The following is a 16,927-nucleotide window of genomic DNA, read 5'->3' on the forward strand; positions in this document are numbered from 1 at the left end:
ATACTACAAATATTAGTTCAGTGATTCACAAGAAAGCTAAATCTTCAAGCATTTTTCAATTCATAAAGTAAATGTTTGAGTTTGTAATGAAAAATGCAGACACTGCTATTTTTTTGAACAGCGTAAAATATGATTTTTTCCTCACTTTTGTAAAGTAACAACACTTCATGTTTTGATTCAGAATAGAATGTGCAGTGTTTCCAAAGCATTTGCGTGTATGGAAATAAAATAAAAATAAAATAAGGATTTTGAGCTTTACTCACTTTTTTAAACACACTACTATTATTTTGAACACAACTGTATGTATGATTTCACTGTAACATTTATGTATGCACACAGACATCAGCTTGAATGGATTGCGTATATTATTTCCCCTATTTTATTAATCTTTTCTTTCCACTGGAGTTCGGCTTCAACCACCAGATTTGAAGTAGACAGTGTCCATCTGTTTGTCTGTGCAGGTTTCTATCAAACTCCTCTATTCTTCTTCTTCTTCTTCATTGCAAAAGAAAGTTGTTGCCCCCCCCAAAAAAAAAATCAAGCAATTTAGTGTTTCTAGAATCTACTTGGTCGGTTCAGTTTAGTAAGAGCGGCTTTATTAAAGTTCATGTAACCTTTTCAAAAATTGTATGATTAAATAGTTGCGTATTTCAGATTTTTTCTTTTTCCCAGCAGTTACGACTGTAAACAACACACATAAAACAGCTTTAAGATCGTGGCAGCAATCACAAATGCATTGCAATATGACAACAAAAATAGTATTCAGGTTGTAAATGTATGTAGTCATCACACTACTAAAAATGAAGAAACAATCCGTTGCAGTAGACTTTTACCATTGTCGTCCATTGGAGGTCAGTGTTTGCTCAAAGTCTTCAACCTTATCGGCTGATTCCAACACCTGTCCTGGGTAACACCTGTGTGTCTAACTAACATAGGTGTCTATTTTCATTCTTTTATGCAGCTTTCATTCAATTCAGCACAACAATATTTTGGAGCTTCTTGTATTATTTCTGAGAAGCGGTGCTGTCCTGAGGGTCCTCACAAAGCCCTTCCTATACTCCATGCTTGTACTCTGTTTGCTTCATTGGTAGATGATTTACACCATTGATTCTTTTTTTTTTGGTCCACCAATTTAATTCAACCTCTGGGAACATCATAAGAGACAATGACTTTATATTTTTGAATTTTTATTTCTTCGCCATGAACTTCCAAAATCAAAATAACAAATGATCAAAAATACAATATAAACTTCTGAAAATCAATACACTGGATATTTTTTTTTTTTTTTTTAAGTTTCTTACACTGGGCAAAAAACACTGAGCAAAGACAAAGTCCAGATGGCTAGTGACTCTGCTTAGTCCTCTTTGCTTATTCTAGATCTCAGAATATGGTGTTTCACAAACGTTAAGCCCTCCCACCCCCATTATCCCCGATCATATACAGTTCACTAGTTAGGCATTCGCCACAGACGCACAGTACAAAGTGCCCATTAACAAGTCCTGGAGCTAACAACTGCGTTGAAAATTTTTCAATCAAGCTCGACAGCAATCCACCACTTTGTATGCAATGTACACGTCCCCCCTGAATTCAACTCCCTAATGAACAAGAGTCAGTTGAGATTGAAGGTGTACAAATGTATCGAAATGCTAGAGAGTGACAGAAAAAAAGAGGGGAGGTGAACCTGGAGAGGCAAGACGAGCTGCTATTAAATCAGTGCCCAAGTTCTGTGGAAGGATATAATGAGCCGGTCTTAGACACGTCAAAATCCATCGGCAGAAAAAGATCAGCATCCACTGCGGGATCAAAAACTGCTGCAATCAATCCAATTTGCCAGTTTTATTCAGAAACATTAATCTATTATAACTTATGGCATAACACCCATAAAATACAATAAATTATTTTTATTCCTCCTGCACACACAACACAAATGTTTTCTTTCACTCCATTAGCTGTTTACGTTGCACTTTAAATACAATGATGTTTTATTAATCTTGTTGTCATGGAAAAAGAGGACATACAAGAAAAGTTTAGAAAAAATCTGGCATTATAGATATTCAACTAAAAAAACAGCAGTTTGGAGTAAAAAGAAAAAAAAAAGTCCATTGATGGCTGACGTGGTGTCTGTGGATTTGGCCAAATAAAAAAATGAGCTAGAAAAAACAAAACAAAAACAAAAGTGTACCCTGGTGGGGGGAACTTGAGGAGAGGGAGGGTCTTTGTGTCCCGGTCTGTGGGGGAAGTAAGTGGTGCTGCTGTGCAATCCTCTGATCTCACCCCACGTTTGCCTACCACTCTTTCTTTTTTTCATCCATGGACACTCCACCAGGTCCAAGTGCCACCACCAACAGCAGACCGCCGATGACCGAGGTGGTCTGGAAGAAGTCGTACTTGAGGAAGTCATGCATGGGCTTGTAGGCGGGGATGGTCCAGAAAGCGTTGAAGTAGATGTTGATGACCAGCAGCCACAAGACGAGGGTCAGCGCCGCTAGCTTGGTTTTGAAGCCGATGGCCACTAGGATGATGAGGGCAGTCCCGACCATGTTCTGCAGGATCTGTGGAAGAACACACATGTTATAATAGGGGAGCAAAGATTTGCACTTAACAGTACGTGGTGATTGAATTTTAAGATATACAAATAAAACTGGCATTATATTGTTGAGAAATGATTGTAGATAAACATGAGAACACCCTATTTATATCTGGTATTAACATCCGTCCTGGGTGAGCTGGTTACAGAAGACTGTATTTGTATTTGTTGTGTATTTGTTGTGTCTAATTTTGCCTTCTTTCATACATTTTGTGTAAATGTGGCAAGATGCACTTTAGACATGGAAGCAGAAAGGAATGCCCTGGGAAACTAACACTTAATACAAGGAAAGAAAGAACTAAATGTGTTTTGCATTTAATGGAAAATTTACAAGAAGCCATGATTAATTTTGAAACGTCACTGGCTGTTTTGCAAAAGTTTTGAAGTTCCAAAACTGTGGGAATTTTAAGGGAGTTCGGGGATGTTGTGGTAACTAGTTCAACGGTTAAATCAGTTGACACAAGCATCTGCTTATCTTGACATGTTAAAAGAGCCCAAACACATAAATTGCATTTGCATTTGGAAATCACATCAAAATCAGACAGTGTGTAATGCACTCTGCCTGTTGTTGTGGATTCTTCATCTTGTTGACAATTAATTTGCCCCAGGACACGTGCATCAATGTGTCTTTGGTGTGTTTACATCTGTACTAAGAGCTATCTTCTAGTGATCAGATTACTCAGGATGGATGTTATTGCCAGGTTTGAACAGTCTTTAACAATAAAGCTGGGAAATTTGCGCATTCGCTTTCTTGCTAGGATAAAACAAAACGATACCACTCTCATGTCTCTCTGTAAAATGTAAAGCTACAACCAGCAGCTGGTTATGTTAGCTTAGTGCAAAGAGTGGAAACACTTAGCCTGGCTCTGTTTAAAGGTAACAAGATCCACCTTACAGCACCTCTAAAGGTAACAAATGACTTTTTCCAGGCCCAAAGCACTTGACAGGCAACCAGCAGACACTCCATGAGGTTACTGCACCAGGCTATAGAATATTCCAACACATAACCTCTGTGAAACAAACTGTCATTTTGGTACACTTTGTTTTTTTCTACAGATGAAAAACCAAAATATACTGTGTTAATTACAGAGCTTTAAAAGGTGTAGGCAAGACAGATTTTGCCACGTTCAGACAGAGTCCAGCTAGCTTCCATCCTAAATGCAAAGCTAGCAAGGGGCTGGCTCTATTTTGTGCAAAGACATTCTCATCGAACCCTCGGTAGACAGCAAATAAGTGCATTTCCCAAAATGTTCAAGCACTCCTTTAAGTCTAAATGTAATCTCCTTGGGTTTCAAAAGTGTCTATAAACATATGGTGATCTTTTTCCCCTTTTATTGACAGAGATGTGACAGAAAACAGGTTGAGAGAGGGGGAGTGAGACGTAGCAGAGGGCCCCAGGCCGGGACTCAAACCTGGGGCTGCTGCATCGAAGACAAAGCCTCTGTACGTGAGATGCCCGCTCTATCCACTGAGCTAAACCGCTCCCTAGCATATGGTGATATTGATGAAATATGAGCATCAGCACTCACAGAGAAGAAGTTGGAGTCGAAGTGCAGCAGAGTCATGAACATGAGCACCAGCAGTACTCGACCACCAAGCTGCATGTACTGCTTCGGCGAGCTCTCTCCCATGGAAGGGACTCCGGCAAACATGCTCTTTCCTTCCGAACGAGACTCGGCCAGCAGCAGGAGCAGGCCACCTCCGAGGGCAAGGTTTCTGTGAGAGGAGAGAGGACAGTTATTTTTGGACAGTGCCCGTCAGACCTGCAGTCAGTCAAGCAGGATAATGCCTGGAGTACAGAGTGCATAGAGTACAATCAGGTTTTTGTGAGGCAGATTTCAGTTGCCAAATCAGCTGATGGGAGGCTACATGTTCTTTTTAAAAATCTGTTCTTTTCATTGAGTCTGCTGAATGGCAATGAATGACAAATGCCATTCACAGCACTGCTTATTTAAACTGTTGAATTTCAGAATCAATATTTGCATTCTTTATCCTTCTGTCAATCCACTCAGTTTACCCTGACATTATACTAACTAACAGCCACCTCACATGTCGCTCTGTATTTATCGGATTCCTCAGATGGCTGATGACTCATCTGGCCTGTCGATGTATAAATAAATCATAGGTCCTGTCCACAGTAATTATAGTAATTGTTGCCATTTGCTTGACAATTGAGATGCTGTCTCATCTGCTACTACTACAAGCGTATCAAAGTGTCACTGTGACAAAAGCAAAACATGGCGTCGAACTGAACCCAATGAAAGAGTAACTCAAAAAGAAAATTGACAACACATAAAAAATAATGTTCTCCCCTTAACATTACTTGTTCACTCAGATAATTGTACTCTGAAGAGATGTTTTCTTGGTATAAAGTAAAACTTACCTCATCAAAAATTTGAGATCCCATAAAATGCTGTATGCAACAGTCTGGTGGAGGAGAATAGACATTCCAGATTAGATACAAAGATCCAGTTTTGCTTACATTAATAATGTTATTATAACTTAATTGTTCTGACCTGTAGCGCTATGATTCCAAACAGTCCAAAGCAGGCATACTGTACAAAATTTCTACTGAGGATAAGGACACAACCACCTGTGAGGACACAAAGCAGAATATTCAATTTTTGTTGACATAAAAGCTTTGACTTTGTCAGTTAGAACAAGTAGCAGGACAGGTCCACAGGAACATAGTGTTTGCGCAAAGCTCTGACCGTTGATTTCAGACTGAAGCATGTCTTCAGCAGAAACCCCATCGCACTCCCATAACAAATTTCCAAATTTTTCCTAATGCTTCAGTGATTACAGCATGTGGTCATTGCAGTTTCATTTTCTGTTTCTCAGGCAAATGGAACCTGACACCTACTTGACTTTTCCTCTAAAGCATTTTGGGTGCCACCGCGCAAGCTACTTGCTCTTACAGGCCATCTGCTTAAAAGTTCAAGGAGCTCAGGAATGCATTTTTGCATCCAATGAAATACTGTTTTGTAGACAAGTGTCTCTTGGCTTGCTTCGACGAGTGCTATCAACAGGGTACCTCCAGGAAGTAGACACTTAAATTGATGCTTTTTAAGACCTTTTGAGGATCATTTTTAACCACATTTATAACAGATTTTTGGACCAATCATCTTTTTTTTTTATTTTTTATTTTTTTTAAATAGTACTTATTTACCAGGTAGGTATGGTAAAGTGGTAGAGTCTGACTGTGACCCCACATTTTGGAGCTGATGCCAATATAAATATTGGGAGGTAAACATTCTGATGCAAATTCATTTTCTATATTTACAACTAATGCGTGACTATTTTTAATCTCACCACTATCATTAGCAATTTGACTCACTTTCCTTACATATGTTACCAGAACTTGTGTCACGCACCACCCAGTGACGCAAAAACAAAAACGTAACTGCCTACAACAGTAAATTTTAAGTTGACTCATTTGAGTCCTGGCCTCAACCTGAACCGACACTGCCTCCCATTCACTCACCCAGCTGTCCTATGAGGTTAAGCAGCACAAAGCACGTGGCCAAGAAGTAGCCACAGCTCCAGGTAGCCTCGATGTAGTCTCGCTGCTCGTTCCACTGAAACCACATGCGGATGCCGTCTTCCAGGAAGGTGCTGATGAGACACAGTCGCGCCAGGTGGGGCAGGTACTGTTTAGTTACCCGCAAGAACTGGTAAACAAAGTGGAGGAAGAGGATAAATGATTGACAAGAGAAAGGAAGTACAAAGAGACAATCAAGGGATGTGGTTTTTCTAACGTGTTACTCAACTAGTTTACATCAGCAAAACTGATACTGGGTCTCCGAGCTGTAACACATCAAACTGAATTTCAAATAAAGACACTCTTTGTACTCAGAATCATTCAGACCTGCTACTGTTAAGACATATCTCAGCGTCTATCATAGACAGGAAACGTGCACCAAGGGCTTTAATGAGGTTTCTGATCACTGATAGTAGACTAGAAAGTGAAAAATGTGTCACACACTGTGGTTCCATTTGCAGTTTTCTTTAAGAGGATGCACTCTCTCGATCTCAGAGTGTAAAAACTGGACGAGAAGGAGTAATTCAGGTCTGCTACTAATTATTATTTACATTGTCAACTATAGAGATAGGAATGAACCCACTAGTCATTTGATTCTAATTGTCAGGCTAAGTGAATGTTGAAACAGTTGTCATTTAAAGCAAAATTGCTGACTTGCTTGGACTTAGCTAGACAGAAAATCCAAAAGAAGCCCTATTGCCAGATAGTGTAGAACTCCATGCACAGCAGGAAAAATAAGACACTACTATGTGAAGCTATGGCAGTTTTTACTTTTCTTTAGTAAGTAAAAGTCAAAGAATGAATAAGTGCAAAATGTAGATCAGTTTTGGTCGCTCAATAGGCCATCAATTTTTAGACTTGTTAGTAGAAATGTCTTTTACAGCAGGTCAAAGGTCAGGCCAGATAATGTTGTTGAATAACCTAATAATTGTACTATTTTGTATTGTATTCTTGGTAGTCTTTCTGATCACATGTGCTCACCCAATGAAAAAAACGTAATAATAATCAGGCAAGTTCTAAACACTTTTGTAACACTGAACACTGTTTTCACCAAATGTGTTTTGTTGTTAACTTTTATTTTGGGAGTTGTTGTCATGTTTTGGATAATGCTCATGATGACTGGCACAAGGTTTCACAAATCTGAGCTGCATTTAAAGTAGGACTTGATTTTAAAGGGCTCTTTTCAGGGACGATAATCTACTTTATGGATTAAATAGTGTTCAATTTTGACTGTTAAAACTAGTCGACTATATTAGTCATTATATTAAGTCATGAATCAAACCTAACCCTAACCCTACCAGTAAAGTAGTCTCTTATATTGTAGCATTTGAACATCAACACTCATTATTAGGGATGCAGGATATGTTTTTTTTTCTCCAGCCGATTCTGATCATTAACAACCTGCTTCTCATGGCCGATAAGGTAATCGATAATTTCACGTTCTTGTCTTATAAAAAGAACTGTAATATCTGCACACCTAAGGGAAAGAAAGGCTAAGGTGTTATGAGCAAAGATCGATGACTCATCATTCCATTGTTCAAATAACACCTGTTGTGTTACAGAGCTTTTTCAGACAATAAAGCAATTTGGCTATACATTGTCAGCTCTACTTTTAAAATTACACGCCTTCTGATTATTTATATAGTACAACAACTACATTAGTCTTTTCTCTATAAAATATTTAGAGATCGAAAAAAGGTGAAGAGGTGACATGGTGTTATAATCCCCTCCAATTTACTCATAATGAATGTTAGTCTGAAACACGTAAACTATGGAGCTTGACAGAATAAACCGCTGTTGATTGTGCTCCACAAATCAAGATATCAACAGGGTTCTGCCTCTTTGTCACAGCCCCAAACAGCCTGTTACATTGTTTGGAGCTGGAGAACACAAAATGTTTAAAGAAAAAGGGAAACTAGACTACTTTCTTTCCCATGAAAAGATCCTCAGATAGTACAGTGACACAGTAGAGGAGCAGCGATCTGCCCCCTGGCCACCCCGCCTACTCGGCAGTCCACATCAGCACTGTCAGGCCTCGGCAGCCTATCAGCGTCCACCAACTCCCACTACAACTGCTATGTGGGACATGAATGGACGGATGGGGAGCCAATCCGAACAAGCCCAAGGTTGCTGCAACAGCCTAGAAATAGACCATTTTGTGGAGTAACATGTCAGTAACATGTTAGCTCAAGACCCCTTTAATGGGAAATGTGGCCTTAAAATGGGTTCAGATGGGTTTCTTCCTGAACAAACGTAGCATCTGAACACATCCAGGGTTCCCTTACAGTAACACAGCACTCGTGATAGGAGCTTATGAATCAATCAACTGTAATTCAGTTAAGGAAGTGGCTGACATAGCTTGGCATTGGAGGGTTGTGTGCAGTCAACACAGCTGTCATAAACACGCACAGATCTGACTCAGTGAGTCTGTGTGTAATCTCACAGAACTCCTCTAAAAGAAGTAGAGCTAAAAGTCTGATCTGTCCTGCACAAACACAAGGCCATGAATCCAGCACAAATGCCTCCTCCGAGCCGACTACACCAACTTTTCAGAGCACACAGAGGTGCAGAACACAAACCCAACATCTCTGGGGTCTATGTAGAAAAAATGGGTCACAGGCTGACCTGAAATCTGATATTGAAATCTCAGCTAGCTTCTCGTTGATAAGTGTGTTCCCGTGTAGTCACACCAGCCAGCGAAAATCCCTCAAAGAGACAGAGATAACTACAGAAAGGCTGCTGTGGCATGTGTGATAAAAGTGGAGGTTCGCGTTCAGCTTTGTCAAGGCCAAGCACATTTTAGGCAAAGCAAAATGCCTCTTCAACTTTGGGACAGTCTATCAAACTATGCTACTAGTAAAGCCAAGCAATTGAGGTTGCAGCAACACAACATGACGAGTGTGTGTTAGCAAATAACTTGTGGGCTAAGCCAAGTAAGCGATTTCACAATGCTGGCTGGCACTGATTAGCCTCTGATATCGTTAACTGTAGCGTTACTGTTAGTAAACCAGGTGGCTACAGGCGACAAGCTAACAAGTTGCCATAATATAGTTGATAGAGTCCTGTGTTAGCTAACGTTAGGTTGGCCTTTGTCAAACAGATGTCAGTGTCAAATAATAATGCCACCTAATCCATCTGGAGACGCATGACAGGAGCACCTCAGTCACTTGTCATGCGATTTAAAAACCCGACCAAAATTAGCCACTACTCAGACAATGTCGTCTTAATGATGTCAGCTAGCCACGGAGCACTTGTATAAACGACAAATAAAGACGTCACAACAGCGGCGAGAACACTCGGGCCACCGTTACTTCATTCTGAGAGACACCAGTTAGCAGCTAGCATGCTAACAGCGGCTAACGCTCACAACTGCCGTGCTGTAAAAAAAGAAAAAAAAAACTGAAGTTACCTGGTCTGCCACGTCTTCGGCTGTGTTCATGAGATCCTCCTGCCCCATGTTCGTGCAATACTAAGGTTTTATTTCAATAATTAAGGCTAAAGCGCAACACAGCTTTGACGTGTTGGATTTTTTTCGCAGGCTGCGCTCGTGCCGTTCCTCCCCCTGTAAACGTTATTTACTTGAAGATTTCCCGATCGCCTGGACGCAGAGAGAAAAGGCCGCCTCCGCCCCACAATGCCCCGCGATTTGACGAGCGAGACGGAGCCCCCCTACATGGTACTGCAACCGCTGTATGCCACGTATACTGATCCGCGAGGGGCTCGACACATCTCCCCGCCGTTGTTTACCGATGTCATTTTTTCACACTTGTAAACAAGTTTATACCTTCTACAACATCCGAATTCATTTTCGAAATGAACTGTGAGGCATGTTCTTTTTTAACCCCACAAATGCTGTACTGTATTGTAATACCTCAGTGTTTTTCGTGCACAGTTGAGGCAGTCGTGCAGTAATTTTGTTCTTTGTTTATATGTTCTTGCCATTTTTGAAATCCAGGCGAAATGAAATGTAATAAAGACAAAAATATCATATCAATACCTTTATAGCATTCCATATGGTGGAATTCACTAGCCTGCATATGTCAGATAGTAATATAATCATAGACTTATTATTAAAATTTTGATCCTTTATTTTAAAATAGACATCATTGCATGATATCTTTTATTTGTATGATTTTCACAGTTATAATTTCAATGCACTTTACCGAGTTAAAAAGTTAAAGCTGCAATCTGTAATTTTGGAGAACAGAATTTTAATATTTACAATATTAATTAGGTAATACTACAAACTCAGAACTGAATAAACAAGCTGTTGTCAGAGAACAATAAGGTCCCCAGGACACTGTTTGAAGCTAAAAATGTGGCAGAGTCCGCCATACAACTGTAAAAAAGGATGAAATTGTGTCGTCCTTTATAAGGAGTACTGTGTAGTTTTGGAGAAGAAATTAAAACTCCAAATTTTAATACTTACAATATTAATGATTTTTTTCCCCATTACAAAATAAACAAGCTATTCTCAAAAGAAAATAAGGTCCCCAGGACACTGTTTGAAGCTAAAAGGTGGCAGGGTCCGCCACATACAACTGTAAAAAATGGACGAAATTGTGTTTTCCTTTAAAAGGAGTACTGTGTAGTTTTGGAGAAGAAATTAAAACTCTGAATTTCAATACTTACAATATTAATGAAATATTATTATTTTTTCCATTACAGAATAAACAAGCTGTGCTGAGAGGAACATGAGGTCCCCAGGACACTCTTTTAAGCTAGAAAGGTGGCAGGGTCCGCCAAATATAAACAAAGTAATACAGTATGAAACCCTGTTGTCCTTCAGGGTCAGTTTGTTTACTCAGTTTATTTAGAAATCAGTAGAGTTTGTTTATTTAGTTTGTTTGGGCATGAATAAATCTTGAATGAATGAGAAACGACTGTTTTTCACACAAGTAGGAGTTGTATGACTCAAACAGATCACACAAACGGTCTGACGAACACGCAGAGAAGCTTCAACATCACACATCCCTCAGCATTCGCATCAGGGCGATTTTCTTATTCATTGCATTTTGTTCACATTCTGCAACAAACTCATCTCTATACACTGTCAACAGCCCTCAAAAAACGACCATCATAAAAGGTTTTGGCAAGGTGTTGGAGAAGCGTCAGTTCTCCCTGTCACAAACAAACAGGAAATTCCCCTAAATTCCTTGGAATCTAGCGAATATGAAGGGCCGCATCATATGATTGATGCCTCATCAAACCATTCGGTGACCCCTCACGCCCTGCGGAGTGGGGCATTATCATCCTGGCTGAGGCACAGCTACGCCCTCACTTATCGGTCATATGTCTACAAATCACTTCATCGCTCTCCGCATTAAATGTTTCCTGGCTGTTTGCCCTCAGTGATCTATTATCTTACTACTGGCTCTTGTGTACACACACCTCTGGAGCTTGGTTACGTGTGCATAGCAGACCACAAACAGCAGGTCAGCCGCAGCTTCTTAATGGAGACAGTGCCGAGGGTTTTGTTCAAACGTCTGTCGGTTCTCTAAATCGTCTCCGTGTGCATTTGCTCCCCTGGCCCCCCTGTCAAGAATCGAGGTCCTTTCCTAACATGACTGCTTATGCAACCCTCCGAAGGGACACAATGTTACAGTAGTGTTTGCGGGGGCTGGCTGGCAATACTCATGGCTGGCTTGTAGTCGTGTTGGTGGTCAGATATGTGGCTAGTGGTGGGGAGAGGATGATAACCACAGCTATCACAAGATGCCAGAGCAACAGCACAGGAAACAAGATGGATGTTCAAAAAGGGGGCCAGAACTTGCACATGGGTTGTTAAAAGTCAAGACTAAAGACTCGAAACGTGTGTCCACTCCCTGTTAGTTATGCAGGAAAAAAAAAGGTATTTTCACAAGCAAGCAGAGGTCCAGTTTAATTCATACCAGGTGATGTTTTTTATTTGACACACAGCAATAACTGTGATCTGGATTTAATTGTTTTGCACAGGAACTGAGGAAAGAGGAAATATATGACGCTGACTTTAAGTTGCAGTCACATCTCATGAGTGTAAGTGCAGGTCCGTGCATGTAAAGCTAAATGTCATATTTAACGAAAACAATAAATCAACTTGTTGCAGTGAGTAGCCACAATCTCATGATAATTCTAGATCTTTTTGCAGACACACTGAAACCTGTAGCGGTACAGGAGGATCCGGTATCTCTCCCGTCATCTATCAAAGCTTCTCCGTAGTCATGAGAGAAACTGTTGGGCAGCCACATCAGCAAGTGACTGCAACTGCTAAGTAATCTGGCTTCCTGTGCTGCTTCCTTATATAGTTCTATATTCTGGAAAATGAGTAGGAGATGTGCTTTTCAAAAGTGCTTTTCACTTGGATGATTTAGGTTCATGTCCCGCAACAGTTGGTTTCTGGAGACGTCTCTCCCCCCGTGTGTTCTGTTTTATAGGCGATCATTGTGAGGAGAAAATTAAAAAAAACACAGACAATGTTTGCACATACAAACAGAGTTGTATTTTATACAAGCGCTCTTGGTTGCAAACCAGAAAATACAACTTCTCCAGACAAAATGATGCGTTTACTGCCACGCAGACATTGTCCATGTCACGTAAACCAGCCTGGCTGGAGCTGTGCGGCATCAAAACTTGAACAACAGACTATTTTTCATATGGAATAAATATGAAAAGTCGAGGGGATGTTTTCACTATACAAATGTCCGGCTGGTTCAGACAGTCACAGTAATGCTTCTCCAAACTGGAAGTGCAGTGCTGCTCCCTGACAAATTAGCAGGTGTAAAAATACTACACATTTAGGGTTTTGCATTTACTTCCCATTTGGGACTTTTCCACGTTTCTTACGTCCCGATTTCCAGTTGTTGTTTCTGAATTTCTTCTGAAAACCGCCTCCTTGGACCTGAAAGACATTACAGCATTGGCATCAGTCAAGAACAACCTTATAGCGATGCATCAAAATAAAAAATAAAAAATGCTCTTCAGGTTTCGACAGACCTTCTTGCGTTTCTGCAGTACTTGACTATCCACCTCCATTTCATCCTCTTCATCTGTTTGGAAGTCATCGTCCTCCCCATCCCCCTTGTTTTCACCCTCCATATTTTCCTCTGCCGGGTTTTTTACAGTGAATATGGTGGCTGTGGGGACGTGACACAAGTGTGAAAAAAGTAGAATTGTAAGCATATGAGTCACTCTCCTGATCGACAGTGTGTTTGATTAAGAGTAAACTCAGTGGACATAACATCCAAAATACTAGTGGACAAAGACGTCTGCAGTGTGTACTGACGAGGGTAGAGGTCGCTCATGCTGTCTTCTGAGTCGCTGTGGTCCTCGTCACTGGATGTGGGTTCCCACATCCCGTTCCCGTGTTTTGAGGCTCTCCCCCGCTCGACCTCTCCTCCGCTGTCTCTGGGCCTTTTCTGCTTGAGTCTGGCCGGGGCGTATTCGATCCCCTGCTTTGCGCACTCTTCATCTAGAGCAGGAACGAGACATTCGCATCAGTCTCCGAGTTGACAGTGTGCAGCATCTCACAACTTATATCTGCAGCGATATTATTGGCCATCGCTGCAGCTCAAATTAAAAAAAAAATGTTTTAAAAATCACTGATTGAAGATTGTAGGGTCAGCTGATTTGGTCCAAGAAGACGTGATCTTTTTTTTGTTTGTTTGGAAAGTGTCAGTGCTGTAAAAACCTTCAACTCCATGGAGGAAAACATGAAAAAACTTAAGTAATATGAACACAGAGTTTTGAAGGATCAAGGTACAATGGCAATACTGATAAGAACTGAAGAAATTCTACTGTACAGTGTAATAAAGATGTTGAAGTTCACTGTAAGATACACAAAACTTTATGAATATTATTTTGAGGTAAGTGGCTGGATGATGTGGCGGTGAAATGTTTTAATTAAATGTTAGTGATGATGTTATTTCAGGGACTTCTAATGTACCATCCTCTGCAAATTTCCACAAGCATACAAAAGTGTGTTAAAACTTTGTTCAAGCAGATTTAGCACAATTATGTTCGGCGGAGATGTTTCGCTCTCCTTCCCGAGCGATGATTATCACACCCAAATTCTGTTTGACTTTGGCCTTGTGTTTTATAACGTCCCCACTGTCTAAAGGCAAACTACATGTACCAGTTAATATCCTTTCCAACAACAAAAAGACAAAAGAATAAATCAAAAATAAGTGCTGCACTGACATTTGGCGAGGGCTTTCTTGAAGCGTTTGCCGTTCACGTGTCTGAGGACGTGATGCGGCTGGCGGTTGAGGTGTCTGAGGGTCAGCTTGCAGAAGAGCTGGTTGCTGGAAAACAGACAGGCAACACACAAATCAGGCAATGCATTACAAAGTTTAAAAAGGGCAAAATAAACAAGGGATTTCTTGCTTGTAATAAGTAAAAAAATGATAAATCTGTCAATGAAACAGGTGGAAATTGTCTAAAAACAAGTTTCCTATAATACACCAAAATGCTACTCTCTGGGAAATCGTGATTCACCTACTAAAACGGAAAACTCAATGATTATCTGCCACCCTCCTGTGGATGGAAAGTGGGGTGAGGCTTAGCAGCATTCTCCAAACCTATTGAAGTAGATTTTGTTGTTTTCATACGTAAAAAAGGGTTCCGTACGGCTCGTCTGGCATAATCCAAGTCTCTGGAAGTTATTTACACCTTCAACACATAGCCGAGCTCCTGCTTTGACTTCAGAAAGCGCAAAGTTAATATTATTTGCCCTGAGAATTGGATCATGCCGGACACATTGTATGGAGCCATTTTTTATTTTTCCAGCTGTATCTTTACATCTTAAAAACAAGTCCCCATCTACTTCAATTATTTAGGAGAATGCTGCAACTCTGTTTTGTTTTGAAGCTCCAGAAATGTTTTGTTGACTTCACCTGACCTTCCATCCACATGCTGGCGAGTATATAATGACTGAATTCTTTATTTTTGGGTGAATTCCTCCTTTAACTACCACTGCTGCACTTAAAATTAAGGAGCTGATTTTTCTTTTTTTTCTGGCATAATGACAACACGTCAAGTTAAAGTGTCTCTTACGGTTGTTTCGAGCTCGGCACGATGTGCGGCTCATACTGGCTGTAGTTGAAGTCCGCTGCAGCGCTCAGCTTCTCGTACTTCTTCCCCTGGGTGAACTTCTGCAGCTCGGCCAGGCTGCAGGGAAACTCGTGGCCGTTCAGAGTGCATTTGATCTGCAAACAGCACACAGGTGACAGATGTGGCACATTTAGTGGCTCTTACTCGCTTCGTCTAGCTCGATACGACAATATTCCTGGTCATCATTGACTTGGTTTTAACTCATTCAGCCATCACTTGGCAGTAACACGACACAAGTCAGGAGTTAGCATCGCAGCTAGCATCACATCGTGGAGTTTGTCGCGTGTGATGCGTTGTGATTAGCTCGCAAACCTTTTTGGCGTCTGTAAGCTGAAGGAAAGGGTGGCTGAGTAGGAAAGCTCTGAGGTCCGCGGGTAGTTCGTCCATAGCTTCAAAAAAAACACACTTCAAAACAGATCTTTCGGTGTGTTTATCAGGCCAGCCCCCTGACAGGAAGTGTCCACACGTGGGTTCTCTGCGCCGACTCTTCTTCTACGTGATATCATCGCGCCACCCACTGGTCAGAGTGAGGAAGTGCGGCTGAGAGGACAACATGAAGCTCAGTAAGTTACCCTGTTTGATTTACACTAAAACAATGTTTCTTCATTCCAACTTGATGATTTTAGTGATATGATACTAAATACTAAAACTAAAATTTTATGTAGCACACTTATTTTGATCCTAAAGTGCTGTGTATATATTTTGCAAAAATATTTTTATACGATTTTTGTATTATTATTATTTTTATAATTATTATTATCATTTTTAATAATAATAGCTTCCATGTCATGTCACCCAGTGAGTCCAAACCAATGCCGATATAATGCCATATAGGGACACACCTCTTGATAATGGACTTTACTGCTTATTCTATTTTATATGAACATGTATTATGAAAATTCAGCAACTCTTTTCAATAGCTTACATGTGGTATGAACGAGTGACTCCAGACTAATACTGAAATGTATCACTGCACAGGTCACATGGGACACGACACTTGATAATGGATTTTACTGCTTATTCTATTTTTATATGAACATTTATTATGAAAATTCAGCATTCACTTTCAATAGCTTCCATGTCATTGGACCCAGTGTCACCAAACGAATACTGAATTGTGGTTCTAAATGTGACAAATGAGAAACAGCACGTTCTAAATGGATTTAACTGCTTCCTTTATTTTACATGAATACATGAAAAGAAATGCCACATTTTAATGATAAATATTCATGTAAAATAAAAGAAGCAGTTGAAGCCATTAAAAAAAAAATTGGTTTAGAGTCACTGGGTCACATGATATGGAAGCTATTGAAAAGAAATGCATAGGACATTTTTTTGGAAAAATAAATACACAACACATTAGCAATCAAAATAAGTGTGCTACTTCAATCAGTTTGGTAATATTTTCTTTTCATAGTGTTCACTAATTTCCAGTGACAATGCTTTCTCTGCTACAGCACAAAAATAAACTTTAATTGGCTTAAGTCAGGTGGCAGGAGCGTCAAGTCAGCTGACTGACAGCATCTGACAGCTCACAACCACAGAGCGGAGGAATAACGAGATCTCACTCTATTAGTATTTTTAGAAACCATAAGTGTAATCGTCATCTAACCTGCAGCGGGGAGAAACTTGAAATGCAAATAAAAATCGGACCTTGCCAAATGAACGAACATTATTAATAATGACGTAAAAACGCTTTACAGATTTTCAGC

At 40.2% G+C, this 16,927-nt stretch overlaps 2 protein-coding genes across 3 annotated transcripts; both read right to left on the bottom strand.

Moving 5' to 3' along the window:
- Positions 1–1,821: 1,821 nt before the first annotated feature.
- surf4 (surfeit 4) lies at positions 1,822–9,868 on the bottom strand. Its single transcript, XM_037117724.1, has 6 exons — positions 9,538–9,868; positions 6,072–6,258; positions 5,104–5,180; positions 4,971–5,014; positions 4,117–4,303; positions 1,822–2,552 (listed from the first exon to the last, which is right to left on the bottom strand). The coding sequence occupies exons 1-6, from the start codon at positions 9,583–9,585 to the stop codon at positions 2,286–2,288; spliced, it is 810 nt and encodes a 269-aa protein (XP_036973619.1). The 5' UTR covers positions 9,586–9,868; the 3' UTR covers positions 1,822–2,285.
- A 2,715-nt stretch (positions 9,869–12,583) lies between these two features.
- Positions 12,584–15,702, bottom strand: surf2 (surfeit 2). Of its 2 annotated transcripts, XM_037117070.1 has the most exons (7): positions 15,528–15,702; positions 15,159–15,310; positions 14,304–14,407; positions 13,390–13,575; positions 13,101–13,240; positions 12,915–13,005; positions 12,584–12,857 (listed from the first exon to the last, which is right to left on the bottom strand). In XM_037117070.1, the coding sequence occupies exons 1-6, from the start codon at positions 15,600–15,602 to the stop codon at positions 12,916–12,918; spliced, it is 747 nt and encodes a 248-aa protein (XP_036972965.1). In that variant the 5' UTR covers positions 15,603–15,702; the 3' UTR covers positions 12,584–12,857; position 12,915. The 2 variants fall into 2 exon arrangements, with proteins under 2 accessions (XP_036972965.1, XP_036972964.1); XM_037117069.1 differs by having other exon boundaries at positions 12,584–13,005.
- Positions 15,703–16,927: the final 1,225 nt, after the last annotated feature.

The sequence above is a fragment of the Acanthopagrus latus genome, chromosome 12 (assembly GCF_904848185.1).
Source record: "Acanthopagrus latus isolate v.2019 chromosome 12, fAcaLat1.1, whole genome shotgun sequence".
Classification (NCBI taxonomy): Eukaryota; Metazoa; Chordata; class Actinopteri; order Spariformes; family Sparidae; genus Acanthopagrus; species Acanthopagrus latus.